The 16,151-nt window shown below is 46.6% G+C and overlaps 1 protein-coding gene across 2 annotated transcripts; it reads right to left on the bottom strand.

Moving 5' to 3' along the window:
* Window positions 1–10,541: 10,541 nt before the first annotated feature.
* Window positions 10,542–15,615, bottom strand: LOC129599735 (uncharacterized). Of its 2 annotated transcripts, XR_008691961.1 has the most exons (3): window positions 14,954–15,615; window positions 11,355–12,523; window positions 10,542–10,574 (listed from the first exon to the last, which is right to left on the bottom strand). XR_008691961.1 is itself a non-coding variant. In XM_055498044.1 (2 exons), the coding sequence occupies exons 1-2, from the start codon at window positions 15,309–15,311 to the stop codon at window positions 11,499–11,501; spliced, it is 1,383 nt and encodes a 460-aa protein (XP_055354019.1). In that variant the 5' UTR covers window positions 15,312–15,615; the 3' UTR covers window positions 11,114–11,498. The 2 variants fall into 2 exon arrangements, 1 of the variants encoding a protein (XP_055354019.1); XM_055498044.1 differs by lacking the exon at window positions 10,542–10,574 and having other exon boundaries at window positions 11,114–12,523.
* Between the last annotated feature and the right edge of the window lie 536 nt (window positions 15,616–16,151).

Raw genomic sequence — 16,151 nt, forward strand, 5'->3', positions numbered from 1 at the left:
TGTCGGTGACGCACCGTCCTGCGGGCCGGCGGTGGAGGTGGTCAGCAGGTGGCGCTAGCGCACGAGCCAGGTGGCAGACGGCGTCACCACGCTCGTCTTGTTCGAGCTCAACTGGTCTGTCTCACTGGTATCGCTGCTGTTCCCCGTCTCTTCCGTTCCGATCGATTGTTTCCTGGCCGCCTTCACTGGGGGGTCGCTGTAGGGTTTACTTCGACGTATTTAAACAATCTACTAACCAGGGCCGCCTGAGTAGTGGTCGGCGACGCATTGGCCAACGTGGCCAGCGTGGTGAGGAGTGACGAGCCGGGCGCGGGGGGGGGGGTGGCCGGCGGCGGATTGGGGTATTGCCACTTCGGGACAGCAGACGCCGACGAAGAGCGGCGTGCAGTCCTGGTACTGCAGAAAGGTGTCCTTGCACACCACGTTGACCCACTGGATATATAAATAGGCCAATGTCAAAACGACGGCGGAATTTCTTGCTGGCGGAAATTTTGTGTGGTCAAAACGACGGCGGAAATTCTAGTAGTCAAAACGCCGGCGGAATTTAGTTTAACTTTTTAATTTCAGTTACTGTGCATATATATTTAAGAGCAATTTGTCAGAAAAATGTATCTTGCATAGATTCGGGCGCTCCGTTATTAATATAAGCCTATCTATTAGATCGCATGTATGTCCTTTCTGTGCATCACATTATTCTTCCACGCGCAACGCAGCAGCCGCTGCGTTTGTCTTAAAAAAATTGGCATCTGAAGAATTTTGCGAAAACACATAGGCAAATAAATCAGTTATTAAATTATCTGGTATCTGAATGCTGGTATCAGCTGCAGGCTTGCAGCAACTGGCAAGCAGTAACTGACCAGGCTAAGCCAAGAGAATATTGTATGCGTGCGGCATGCATTAAGCGCCGTCATCCGCAGTTCACATCAAAGTTTGCAAATTACGAGGGCCATTCAATATATTCGTAGCATTGCCGCGCCATCTTCCACTGCATTATTTTTATTTCACTATTACCATAAAGTATATTTCTACAGCCTATATGCACTGCAAACATTTATTTACTAAATCTTGAAATGGATCCAGAAAGAAGTTACACGACAGAGAAGAGATCGACTCATGTCAATCTTCCTCGAGCTCTTCATGATTTTTCCAGTTTTTGCTACGCAAAGATTTCTTCAAAATCAAAAATTTTTTAAACTCATAAAAGATTAAGGTATGCTAATGAATTGAGTATCCAAGGATACGTCAGCTTGATGATGAGAACCAAAGCAATGTAGTGGTGGAAACCTGATTGTGCGCGTCAAAACCATATGGATAATTTCAAGTAAAAGTCAATTCCAAAATTTTCTCAGCGAGTTGCTGCGTTCCATACTCAACACTGTTTCTCCTCAAATATTCAGCCCATTTGCTATTTCTTCCTTGCTCATTCAAGATCCTTCTCGATCATGGCTTTTATTTTAAGTAGTTTTTTGAAAGGGAGACTCGAGAAAGTGGTCCCTCAGTTGAGAAAACGGAGTGCTCGGAGCTGAATCGTAGTAACCAGTCTGTAATAGTACAACGTAATGGCGATGAATTAAGGAAGAGAACAAATAGCTTAAGATGAAAAGAAACTCTACAGTTCTTCTCTAAGAAATTTTTGCAAATAATAGCTTGACATGCGCACTTTCCAGAAAAACTTTTTTTTACTCCGGGCAGCCTTGTACAGATGGATGCCAACCGCCAGCCGTAGGCGGTATTACCCCGGCCATTGCCCTATGATCTAGTTATGAATGATACAGTTTTAAAAAAATTAGATCATAATTTTGAGAATTATTTTCTACCACAGTGCTACGAATATATTGAATGGCCCTCGTACATATCTGGATGACACCGTTAAATTCAAAGAAGATGAGCTGGTTGCAATCGCAAAGTTCTGCTCTGAAATTTAGCTGCAGTGGTGTTGAGTTCAACTGCTCAAGGCATGCATGTTCTTTTGTCATTATGTTTTTTTGTTATTTTGTTAGCTTGTTTAGCGGCCCGATTAGGATTACCTGATTGGTATTCGAGCACGTACGTGTTTTTTTATCATTGCGTTTCTTGTTTGTTTGTGTTTTTTTTTTAATTTTTCAACCTTTTTTAGTCGTAGTTCTCGTTTTTCGTTGTTGGCTGCTTATCTGCTGAACGATAAAGCAGGTCTTGGAACTAGAGTTTACCAATAAATTGGTTTTGTATCAATTCGTGGTGTCCGTAAAAAAATGCATGTTCAGGAAATTCCGCCGGCGTTTTGACCACGAGAAGTTCCGCCGTCGTTTTGACCAAACAGAACTTCCGCCGGCAAGAAATTCCGCCGCTGTTTTGACCTCACAAAATTTCCGCCGGCAGAAAATTCCGCCGTCGTTTTGATATAAATATGTTACCCATCTTTAGATATACGAGCATTTATAGCGTATATTTATACACGTATAGGGTATAGCTATGTATACGGGTACGCATATAAGGGGCGAAAGTAAACGCGTTCCACCGTTCCCCTGTACTGCTGCCGTTACAGTGTACCCAGAACCAGGCCCGCGCTGGGGTTTTGTGGGTGGGAGGAGTTTTGTGGGCTTCATGGGCTTCATGCAGGACGCTCGAACCATTCGGGCTGGAAGCTGTTCGCATGACTCGCAACTGGGGCAAAAGATCCAATAAGAAGGCGGCAAGAAGCGGACCACGGAATATCTACGTCAGCGAATCAGTAACGAAATTCAACGAGGCAACGCGGGTATATATCGAAATCAGTCGTGGGAACGGCGCGCCAATTGGGCTTACCAAATAATATTATATAAATTCAAATATTCTCGCCATTCTCCGTGATTAGACCGCCTTAATTGGTAGATGCCGTACATCGCATCTTTACTACATTATGATACAACATTAAAATTGCACACTCTACTCTACTCTGTACTCTAGGCTTCTTGTATCCGGCTGATACTGCACTAAATCGTACAATTACTACAATAACTAACATCATAACATCACACCAAAACTTATGATCAGAATTTTATTCGGCGTCGGCCAGCATACGAAACTATACGTCTGCGCAGATTTAAACGAATTAAAACGAATAAATTTTGTTCACTACGTCTTTAAAAAAAATAGGAATAAATAACAGGAAGTCGTTGCAAAACCAACCGACGCATGAAACAAGTGATGAGAGCGACTGCCTTACCAGAAATAAAGTTAATGACACTGTACACATACACATATGGCGGTACTTAACGTTGATACAACATAATTACAGTAGACATGCTTTTCTTTAGGCAGGCGATATTAGTTTCTCCATTTCATCATGTCATGCAGGGATGTAATGGAATCTTCCACGCAACAGATTTTTCGAGGGAATTATCCATGTTATTCTGATATGGTCAGCTGCTGCATCCACGCAGTATAGCGAGTAGGCTGGCACAGTTTGTGTCATTTCCGGTATATCTATATACTGCAGATGAATCTGTCATATACACGATTAACTGACACCTTCCTGGAGTTATTCTACATGTACTTCAGAACAAAATCAATTAAAGCATTGATTACAGAAAAGCACCCGACGCGCTTATAGTGCATGTATACTAATAAGGTAATAAGCACTTATATCGCTTTGACATTTCAAAAAAGCTACTTCGGTAGCTTTTTTCTTTTGCTTATTCTGGGGGGATATGTCAGTTCTGCATATCTGCGTCACGCAATTTGGACCAACTGCCGTAAAGGGGAGGTCGCTATGGCGCGGAGAAAAGTACTTACCGTAATTATCAAATTTGCCGCACTGGGCGGCCAATTGTTCGAATACCATGGAGCAGGTGCGCTTATTTCGGGGGTGCTTAATTTTTCAAACAAAAAATTTCAGAGGGGGCTATTATTTTTTCAAACTGTACAGGGGACCATTATATGTGAAACAACAGCAGAACCTGTTCTGCTGTAACTGAGCGCAGCAGTTACCGGGTATATGGCGAAGCTTGCTATAGAAATACTTCTATAGAAGTATACATCGGTACAGACTGTACTGTATGCAATTGCTTGCCACTTGCCAGGATTGGCCACCACATTTTTATTTCTGTTTATCGACTCTGGCTTTGCGATCACTGTTCAGCTGTATGATTAAATCGCACGTTTTAAAACGCATTTTGCGGTACAATTACTGGTTTATTTGGCTTGACATTTAATAACGGCACCCGGTGCCGTAATTTCGGGGGGTGCCATTAATTTTCGAACATGAATCGGGAGGTGTGCTTATTACGGGAGGTCGTATGACGCAGATTGACAGGGCAGGTACCTGTATCTGCATCTCAGCAAAGATAATTCCTGTTTAACGCTCTAGCACTGACGGTACGCCCCGTCGTGATATATTATAAAATTTATATCGTACATTCTTATCGATCGTGGACGCCGCGCCGTATTAAAATGAAGCGACTCTACAGGTAGTTCGCCATACCGGTGATTGGTGGAATAAAGTGGAATACGCAGGCTCTTCGCACGGGCATTCTCATGATGGCTAACAAAATTAGCTCATGTGCGTTCCGTTGCAAATTGCAGGTACAGGTTAAGAAGCTACCGTTGTATGCCAGTAATCGTTATATATAGAGATAAAAATACGTATACGTTCTTGTACCGTTTACGTACAATACGCGTTGGTAATTATATTATTAAACGATGAATAATAAGTACAGAACGTGCGTGTGGATATGCAATATAATTTACACGGTACGCTAAATTTATAATGCGGAGCAAAGTAATAATTATAATTAACGGTTATCAGAAGAATAATTATGGGACACAAATATAAATATGCAAACCGAGATACCGTAATTATCGAATTTGTGGCACCCCCGCAATAAGCGCACTTATAAACCGTTTTACAATCGCGCTGCAACATTAAGACCGCAAAGGGTTCACACAGTACGTGCGTCACGATTTGCAGACGTACCGCTTTATATGTTTAAAATGAGGACACCACTAGTACCGTTCTTTACTCCCGCCCTTAAAACCCAAGATAATCATTAATAATACGGGGATATTGACAGTATAATGCTACAAACAAACAACCGCGTCCTATAAATCTTTTGCTCCCCGCCACAAAACTGTCTCGTATCGTCTGTGGAAACACACCAGAGAAGAAGATTTTGCGGCAAAATTAAAATGTTTCACGATGCGCGACGACTTCCAAGACGATAGCGCCGATGTGAACGCGCAAGTGAGCAGTTTTGTGCAAGGTATCTCGAAGTTAATTGATGAGCGCCACCCTTTACGTACGAAGCGAGTCAAACAGAAAGAAGCTCCATGGGTGACCGAAGACATTCGTGTCCTTATAAGAAAAAGAACGAAGCGTACCGTCGCAGATGTGCAGCAAGAAATACTCGAGATTACGATGTACTCCACAGAGAATACTGCGCCACCCGAAGCTTAAGCTTATTGCGCACCCGAATTGCGGCTGCCAAACAGCAATATTTCTTTTTAAATCGCAAAAGAACAGCTGTGGTATGGAAAGAAATGGCCCGCTTGTTGCGAAAAACAAATGATTCCACCGAATGTACAGTAAATTTGGACTCCCTAAACCAGCATTTTGTGTCCATGGGCCAACATGGATTTTCGCATGTCCCACCAGCGCCCCCCACGGGCGCCGCGCCGCCGGCTGACACCGGCGGTGCTAACAATTTGTTTTGCAGGTTCGGTGATGTCAGCCCGGCAGTCGCAATGTCTATAGTCCAACAAATACGGAAAAAGAAGAAAGCGTCCGGTCCTTAATTTTGGCATACCGGCTGGTTTATTCGGTTCAGTCGCTTCGATTCTTGTCCCACCATTGACCCGCATGATTAACAACTCATTCAGGTCGGGCGTGTTTCCCACAATTTTCAAAATGGCAGACGTTTGCCCGATCCCGAAAGTGGCAAATGCGCAGCACCCAGATGACTTCCGGCCGATATCCTTATTATGCAATATGTCAAAAGTTTTCGAGCGTTGCGTACAGATTCAGCTAACTGCCCACCTCCATGCCCATGATTATTTGTCACCGCGCCAGTCAGGTTTCCGCAAAGGGCATTCATGTGAGACGATGCTAGTTGAAGTAACCGAAGCGTGGAAGTGTGCGATGGATGAGGGCGACGTAACGGCAGTAGCTTTTCTTGACCTTAAGAAAGCCTTTGATTCAGTTAACCACCAGCGGCTAATGAAGATGTTGGAGAAAGCGGGCATCATGGTGGCATTGTATTGCATTGGTTTTATTCGTACCTCACGGGCCGTCAGCAGCGTGTGAAAACCGGCAAACGTGCATCAAAGTATTTGCCAGTTATTTCCAGCGTACCGCAAGGTACTATCCTTGGTCCCATTCTGTTCATTATTTACTTGAATCACCTCCTGCAGAAGTTAGGTATCGATTATGAGATTGAAGCGTTTGCCGATGACACCATTGTACATTGCCGTGGAAGAACAAAAGCCATCGCTGCTAAAAAACTGAACGCAGCACTGAAAGATGTTTCAGCGTGGTTTACCGATAACAGCCTGGCACTGAACGTGAAGAAATGCGTGGCAATTTTTGTATGTGCCAAAAACAGAAACAAAGAGAGTGACCCAGTAATAATGTTGAACGGTCAAACACTGGCCGTAAAACAACACGTGACATACTTGGGAGTGGAAGTTGATCAACATCTTAAATGGGACAAGCAGTTCCGAAAAGTGAAGCGAAATATGAATTACGGCATACAGAAGATCAAAAGAGTCCGACCCGGCCTCAGCATCCCTCAGCGAGCCACCCTTCATCACGCATTCGTCGAGCCGTACATGGATTACTATGCACTGGCTTGGTCGACGGCGTCTTTGGGAGAGCAGAAGGAGCTGAAAAAACGGCAAGACGCGGCCCTAAGGGCCATCACCGGTGGCAGTTGTCGGGTAACTCCGCAACTGTACAAACAGCTGGGTATCACACCAGCGACCGACCGATGGCGCCAAAAGGAAGCGGTATGGCTGTTTAAGATTCGTAACCGGAGCAGTTTCAACGTGCCGTCATATATGTGCAACCTGCTAACATTCAAGGAAACGAATGCGAGATACGAACTTCGCCGGACAGAGCGGATCGATGCCACCGCGCGGCTGTACATCGGAAAGACAACCCTAAAGATGAGGCTGAAGAAATTGTTTGATAAAATAACGGGAAAAGTATTCACTAAAACTACTAATGGTGTTGTTGAAAAACTACGTAGGGAAGAAGTGTTCAACTGTGGTTCTGTGGATCTGTACTTGGCTATGTTGCAGTCAAATAATCTTCTTTAGGTGTTCGTATCTCGGCCCTTCCGTTATCGGTGTATTTTGTTTTGTGTTGTGTTTTGGTTCTACTTATTGTTTAACTACATGACCAGACTAGCGAGTGCCTCAGGGTTTGTCTGCTCTTGAATAAACTAAACTAAACGAGTGGTGCGCCTGCGTCCACGCTGGAGCCATTGGCTGTCGCGCAAAGAAAAGCTGTCCGAGCCATTGCCAATTTTCCTGAAACATCCGCTGCCCAGTTGATGGCACAATTTGGAAATGCACCGTTGTTTGAACGGTGGAAACACCAGGAAGCAACCTGGCTGTATAAAATTCTTCATCCTGAAAAGTTTCAAGTGCCGCACTACCTCACCGAAATGATCGTCGTGAAGCACTCGTCCAGCGCGTATAACCTTCGTCACGGAAACCGCACTTACATTGACGCGGAAGCAGCAACAAGGATAGGGAAGTCCACGTTGGCCTGAGGCTCAACAACATCCGTACCCAACTGTGTGCGAACGGAAACGGCATCCTTGATAGTGCATCTCTCTTTGTTTTTCGTAATGCGCTTAAACGTTTTAACTTTGCTGCGTAACTTTCATTTTTTTACGATCTGTATGGCCTTTCTCTGACTTCCTTCACGTGCCAGATTTGTGTTTTCTTGTGAGCCAGGTTTAAATTCCCACGCTAGAATACGATCCTAGTTTTTAATGGGTTACCTGCCTACCGCTTCAATAAACAATAAACATACCGGCATACCAGTATTTAAGAGATGCACGACGTCGTAAATAGTAAATGCGAACTGCATCGTCCGTTCGTTTCGTAAGCGGCATGTTAAGGGAAGTGGCCCGGTACATGGTACCAAATTCGTGTACATGGGCGAAGCTTCCACTTTCGCCAAGCTCGACTATCTCGTCCTCCGTATACGTAATACTGTGTACCGCTGACACCGCCCGTATAGCTATACGCAGTGAACGCACCCGACGCTGTTCTTCCCGGTGACCTTTTACGACTGGCTAATAGAAGGTGCGTGCAAGACACATGGATACGGGCGAGTCGTATTGCGTAATATCGACGCTGGCTGCAATTACTGCCGTACTGCATGTTTGCATCTATACTGTCTTCTCCTTGCCAGTGCTGCCACTGAGTACTAGCTGACTGGCTCACCGCCGATTCCAAAGTTTTCTTCTTCATTCAAAATTTTGCTGCCCATAAGAGTCCGAAAATATTTCCGCTAATTATACCTGAGAATAATCGGTAAATTTTGCCCCCGATACACGGTACGGTCTAAATTTAGCGCACAGCGCGTTGATTAATCCCCTTCTGCATACACCGCAGCGACGTTCCCACGGTGCGCTGCATTATGGGAAAAAGGTGAACAGCGGCAGGACGTGTGCATGATCAAGTGGCGGCTGGTTGAGTTCTCCCTATATACTCGGATGTATTACCCACAACTCACAGCTTCCCTGAAAAATGCCCAGCCGGTCATTGTCAAACCAACACTTCCGTCAACCACGACGTGCCAGTATACGCAGTACCAGCTACGTGCGCCGTCAATGTGATGCGTTGCGCCACTTGACGCAGCCCACACGGACGTATAGGTACGTGTTAATGTTCGGGGAACGTTAGGGACTAATCATAAACCGCGCGCGCCACGCAATCCCATCCGTAGTGGCGGGACGCGGCGCTATGCTCTAGCCCGCATATTTGACATGTATCCCGCCGCGCCGCCGGCACTTTCCCAATTTTTTTTAACATATGAAAATTCTTGTGATAATAAATTCGGTTATCACCGCGGCATAACAGTCGAAAGTCCCATTACTACTGCTGAATTTGCAGTTCAAGCGTACACAACAACCCACATCGCTAGTGCATGCCAATTAGTTCTTGCGCGTTTACTTATGTTGTGCAATGCTGCTGCTGTACAATAATGTTTGTTCTTCACATTTTCCGAAACGTGCTGTGGGTCTTTATATGCGCCACATTTGTTGCGAATTTTAGACTTATTAGTTCTGTCAGCTAGGCGGCAGCGGCATGCTATAATCATTGCCAGCGTTCTTCACAATGCTGAAAAGCGCAAACTACCGACGGGACGTACTGTATTGATGCAGAACAGAAACATATCTGTACTGAGTGCAGCTATAAGTACAAGAAAGATCAGAAACGTAGGTAGGAAAGAAGAAAGAAGAGTAATTTACAAGGTGAGAAAATAAAAAAAAATGTAAGGAAATCACAAGAACTAAAAATCATACAATCACAATGCCCTACAGCTCGAGCCTCGAGAAAAGCTCTTAGCTGGACTAAGGCCGGCAAAATGCGTTGATTTCTTGAGGGTTATCGACACTGACGGTGTCTGAAATCCACTGGAAGTCTACGTAGTTGTGAGTCAAAGTAACGCCCGATGGCAGATAACGGATGACTTCCGCTAAACACAAAACCGCCCGCAATGATAATTACTCGAAAGTCGAAACTGAAGGAACATCAGGAAACTGCATTAAACGCAGGAACTTACGGTAGCTAGTACTGAGTACCTACCTAATACTGATAAAATGCCCGAAGGCATACTGAAATCCATTCGTGGCCAAACAGATCAACGGACCACCGGAATCGATCGCCACCCCAGGGAGCGGTGCCCACTGGCGTTCTCGCGCATGCTTGGCCTGCAGGCATGCCTCGGTTCTGGCAATCGTCAGGCGTTCTCTTTTCCGCGAGTAGCAATTTTAGTTTCTTTGAGGGAGCTATTATTCGGTTGGGGAAGAAATTTCGGTAGGAGGAATTCAGGAGGTTATCTTGTCTTTCTTGAGAAATTAGGTTGTCACCTGATGCATAGGCTTTATTGCTGTGGTTTGATGAAACACCAGATATCTCCACTTTCGTTTCCCCCGGCGGCCCGGCCCCATCCCGCGATTACACACACAGGTGAGTGTCCTGGCTGCGCAAAGGCTGTAACGGACGGATCCGCTATGCACGTTGGCCATACGTGGTCGTTGTATTCAATCGTCTACAGAATAAATGTACGAGTACCTAACTTAGCGTACGCAGTGTCAACAGCTTCAAATAACCTGACCATTAATCTTTTATACAGGTATATATACATATACTACCCGTACCTCTTTTGTTTTTATTAAGCAAGCGTCATATACAGGGTTTATGCCGGTCTCTGTTATGTACGACGGATGGACTTCATAACCGAAAATATCCATTAAAACAGCTGTTTCTTCGAACCGTAGGCTCGTGTCCCACGTCCCTACTAAAAGCGAGCAGCCCCGTTTTTTGGATTGGCACTTCTGGCAGCAGTGGGCAGCGGTAGCGATCCAGTTCCTGGTAATCTAACGCGGAACGCGGAATAAATAACGCTGGCTATATCGCAAGAATGTACAAGGTTTGCAGCTCACAACAATATAATAATCTTAACAACTAACTATAATTAATAACAGTTATAATACCAATTAATAAATTAATATAATAATAATATGGTATTAATAATAAAATACGGTAATAATTACAATACAATTACGTATTAATTACAGTACAGCGACCAGCGAAGCTGTTATACATATTAATGACCTTCACAGATCTCGAGAGAGAATTTACGTAGAGAGTAGGCATAATAATTGCAGTATTAATTACAATTTAAAAGGTATTCGTCGTGCATTTGCGCTTGGTAAGTAAAACTTTGGATCGGATAACCTATAGTCCTGTACTGTATTTCCAAAACTCACAAATACCAACAGGGCAACAAGTAGTAATTACGAAAGGAGTCGCCCATTATTATTTTTTCTTATATGCGAGATTTTAATCATTTCACAATAAATTCAAGTTAATTTACGAAGTACCGGTTTTGGTCTGGCCTGTAATGAACGTACGCTGTTCGTTATTAAAAGATCTTCAAGGTTTTTTAGAAAAATTTAAGTCTCGGAAAGAAATTCAAGGAAGAATTAAAAATATAAAGACGTAATTTCTCGAAAGTTGCCTATACGCCGGGCGGGTTGAAAGCAATCCAAGTAAATTACGTTTATCACGCCTCACGGTATGCTTTTATACATAAAAGAACCATGTTATAATATCAGCAAAATAAGTACAGTTAAATTCTTGTGGAAATTCCGTACACTCGAACGGCAGACAGAGTTGGGCGTTTGCGGGAAGAACAGGTCGACGGCGCGGCGGCATACACGAGATCGAAGGTGCAGGTGATGACCTCACCGGTTCGAGTCTCCGGTATCCCCACTTCCGCCCGACTGCCCCCAAACAATCTATCCGGTCCGATAGGGATTCAGTGTCACAGGTGGCCCGGAGTGGCGAATGTAGCGGGTGTAACAGTTGCTCCGCCAGCGTCCGGCCAGTTGAATGGCGTGGTCAGGCACGTTATTGGCGGCGGCCGTCGTTGCCGCGCCGATACGAAAACTGTGTGTGTTGAACCGTTCTCTCTCGGGGTGATTCTTGAGGAGGAGGCTGAGGCATTTCTCCACATCTGCCCTCGTGACGTACTTGCCATCTTCGCGCTGCAACAGCGGCTGCTCGTTCGCAGGCTCGGAAACGCGAGCACGGTAATTCCGGTATGCCTGCACGGGACAGACTGAACGCCCAGTCGCCGTCAGCGCTACAGAACTACCTTGCCCCGTCTGGTCCGTCTTTGTGACCTTCAGCTGCACCGTTAGGCGGTGGCCAGCATCCATTACGTCCCCCCATAACAAAATCCGCTGTGGGTCAAAACGGTTGGCGGCGGCTGCTGTTATTTCTCCAATACGGAAGAAGCCGAAGAACAGGAATGTGAACGTCGTCCAGTACAGGAGCTGTTCGTACTCTGATATGCCGGCCGCTCTTAAGGCGTCTTTCAAATATCGCATGTGCGACAGTGTCACCGGAAGTCGCCGATCTTTCTGTGGCGCTGCTAACCGGCGGTAGCCTTCAAGAGCGCGGTAAACGATGTCGTTGTCTGTGGGATTAACTGCGTTCACTTCACGGTGATGATTCCGGATGCCGGCGAGGTAAACCGTGGCCGTCCGATAGCATTTACCATCTGCATATAATTTCGCTACAAATTCCGCAACAGTTCCCGGCGTAGCCGGCAGGGATGGCTGCGATTTAGCCGCACAGTACTGTTTGAACTGGTTGAAGGCAGTGTTGTACGTTGCCCGAGTAGACTCAGCGATATGAGCCTGCAGCAATTCGTTCAGCTCTGGGGATTGCAGAAGGCTGCCTTGAGGTCCGGGAAGATGTCGGGACAGTCCACCGGCAGTTGCTCCGCCTGTGGCGCTAACCGACGGAAACGGCTTTGCTGGAAACGAGAGAGCGCATCAGCTATTTCATTGTTAATTCCGGCAATGTGTTTAAGCGTTAACGTCATGCCAGCGACCGCCGCGGCTTTAACCAGGCGACGCATAATATCTAACACCCCGCGGTTTACTGATCTGAGACTCTCCCATGCATGCGTGGCGCCAGCATTGTCGCAGTGGAAGACAACTTTCATGCCCGCTAGCTTCCTTCCCCAGACGATCACGCAGAGCAGTATCGGCACCATCTCGAGATATTCAATGCAGGGCTGCAGTTCAGTTATCCACGGTGGCCAGTGGAGCTGAAACCACGCCCCCTGACAGTAAGCGCCGAGGCCATGCGTTGCTGAGGCGTCCGTGTACAGGTGCAGCACATCCGACCGCGTCCAGTCCGGCTGTAAAAAGCATGCGGTGCCGTTCCATGTCGGCAGGAACTCACGCCACCAGTCCAGATCCTTGTGGAAATCGGAGTTTAGTGGGATCATTTTTTTGTTCCGGTGAGTCGATAACAACATGATCATGCGGCGAGTAAAAAGTCGACTTGCTGGCACGCACTTCGATGCAAACTGCAGGACTCCCAGCAGACTTTGAAGCTGTTGCCGGGTGCAGAAACGCTGAGATGACCATTCTTCAAGAGCCGCTTGTATCTGATTCTGCTTTCCGGTTGGAAGACTGAGGGTTTGTTTCACAGAGTCGATCAGGATGCCCAAGAATATCAGCTGAGTAGCGGGTCCTTCAGTCTTGTCTTCCGCCAAAGGGACCCCTAGCTCACTGCATATTTGGGACATGGTTTTCATGAACGTGCTGCAGTCGACGCTACCGGGCTTACCAGCAAAGAAGTAATCATCCACGTAGTGAAGCATTGAGTTGAGACCGCTTCTTCTGCGCACTGCCCAGTCGATAACCTTGGCGAACTGCTCAAATATGTAAGGTGATGATCGCAGCCCGAATGGAAGTACCACGTCGAAGTAGTACAAACCGTTCCAGCGATACCCGAGCAGGTTCCAAAGGTCACGCCGGACCGGGATGAGGCGAAAAGCTGACTTAACGTCCATTTTTGCCATCAGCGCGCCCCTGCCAAGGTTGGTCAGGATGGTCACAGCATCGTCAACGGAGCAGTATTCCAACGGGAGCTGGCTGACATCGATGGCGTCATTCACGCTTTCCCCGGTGGGCTGCGATAAATCCGTGATAACTCTAACAGTACCGTCTTTCTTTAGCCGCGCACCAAGAGAGTTCGTTACAAAGTGAGGCAGTGGAGGTGATACGAACGGTCCGACACTGTGGCCTTTCTTTACTTCCTTTGTGATGTAGTCAGTTACGGCGGCGTGGTGGGTCTTTGTAGTTGCCGCATTAGGAGTGTACCGCTCTTTCTGGGTTCCATTGTGGAAAATATGCGCACCGTTTGCCAGCGTGTCTAGTATAAATGACACTACTGACGCATCAGGATACTCGGTAAGCAGTCCGGCGAAAGCGGTGGTGCGCAGTGGTGTGGTCGCTCTCGCCGGCACTGTCACCTCAAGTGCCGCCTTTGGTGCAGTTGACAGCGCGGTGGTTTGACTCCCCACATCGCGAGCAGGAGTGTTGCCGGCCAGCCTTGCAAGGTGTGGTGCAGCCGCCGAAGTTGAAGTTACGGCAGATTTCTCCGTCCGCGGCGGAAGCGTTCCGAAAGGGCTGCCCGTAACCCGGCTGTCCTTTACGCGGTAGCGGGCAGCTTTTTATAAAGTGGCCAGACATTCCGCAGTTGCGACACTTGTCGTCCGCTTTCCGGTTTTTGTCCTGACGGGTACCAACATCCGTGCGTTCTTTTTCGTGACGGACAGGAGCATCCAAGGTGTTGCGAAGCGGATTCTGGATGCAGTCGATGTATGTGTCCTCGTGCTGATGTGCCCAGAGTTCATACTCCCGCGGGTGGCTGGTCATGAATGCACGGAACTGCCTGTCATACTCCAGCCAGTTTGCGGTCGGGACCCCGCGCTCGGCATACGACGCAATAATAGCCAAATACTTGAAGAATTTAGCGCTTAACTGCGGGGCAACAGTGATACGATATTCAGAAAACACAGAAAATGCACCTGCCCACGATGAAAAAGAGTCAACACTGACTTTGCCGTCTTCCGGGGTAATGGTCATCTTTCCATCCACGAAGCTCAGATTTGACTGCAATTTCTTGGGCTTCTCAACTCTGTTGCGCCGCAGCAGCAAGTCGAAATCCACGTACTCAGTGAGGTCCAGCAGTTTCTTGCGCAACTTTTTATCCGGTATGGCCGGGAGCTGGTGATTTGTCTGGTCGGAGACAGATGCCTGCAGAGAAGGTTGTCCCAGATGGCCAGACACATCGGGGCGGTTGCCATGGTGTTTCTGTACTGCACTGTACTCTGGCACGCTCTCGTCGTCGCTACCCTGTTCGGAGGATGAGGAAACACTTTCCTTACCTCGCTTCCGACGCTTCGTCTCTTTTCCATTGTCTGCCTTGCTCGGGGAGTCCACCTGGTGCACGATTCTCCCGAAGTCGTCACCAAGCTGGATCCGCAAATTAGATGAGGGCGAAAGCGGCCGGGCAGCCTGCGGTGGCTGGTTTCTCACAATGGCAATCAACGAGTCCATCTGCTGTTGGTGCTTTTGCTGCTGCTGAAAAATGGACTGAAGGGTGGGCTCCAATAACTGAACTTCCGCTGGCTCAGGGCGAACGATGACGCTCTTCAAGCGCTTCGTGGGCGCTGTGCCACGAGGTTTTCCAGTGGCACGACGCGGATTCTTGGCTGTCTTCTTGCTCCTCGTGGATGGAGGCATCGTTAATGGATTTCACAAACGAAATAAAAAATCTGAATTGTAAACCGAATGAAAAATCTCGAAAGCAGGATAACGAAAACAGCGGATAAACGAAAACAGCAGAGGATTAAATCGGCAAACTGAAACGTATCAGATTGTCAGATCGACTGAACAGAAAGAGAGCAGCAAAAAAAAAATCGGGCCGTGTGCACAGCCGGCGGCAACATAAACGCTCTCATGCGCAACAAAGAAAGTGGGCCGAGCCGACGTTTAACAAAGCAGTACAGGGAATTTGCCACGAATTTAACTGCACTTAGCTTGCTAACTGTTCTACTATAATAACGAATACGTGGGCAACTTACTATATAGGCTCCACATTCAAGCAACTTCTTATAACGGAATCGGGAGTTTATGACCACTGCCACTTGATAAGGAGTTGTAAACGGGGCAGTAAAACCGCCACCTACTCGTATAATCGCATTGATGTCTGGAATGGCAAAAAGAAAACATGTTACCACGATAGCAAGCTGTACTTTTAGGAGCATTATGGTGTTTAAAACAGATGCAAACGAGACTAAAACTTTGAACGCCGCCATTTGTATCCAGCAGGGACTCTTAATAACAAGCAAAAGCTGACTTCTCGCAAAGCCAGTATGAGCTTACGTAAGTTTTTTAAAGCAACAGGGTTGTGTAAGCAAGAAAACTTAAGGGGATCGTTTGTCAAACTTTTTAACTGCATAGCGGAGTTTTTTTTAAACCGATTATGTACAGATATTCACTGCCGATTAATCGGAGATGATAAAATTACCCAACTCCACATGGACCATCAAGCCGACAGCCGTAATTATCAACTGAAATGTA

Source organism: Paramacrobiotus metropolitanus, unplaced genomic scaffold (assembly GCF_019649055.1).
Source record: "Paramacrobiotus metropolitanus isolate TYO unplaced genomic scaffold, Prichtersi_v1.0 Parri_scaffold0000154, whole genome shotgun sequence".
In the NCBI taxonomy this organism is placed as follows: domain Eukaryota; kingdom Metazoa; phylum Tardigrada; class Eutardigrada; order Parachela; family Macrobiotidae; genus Paramacrobiotus; species Paramacrobiotus metropolitanus.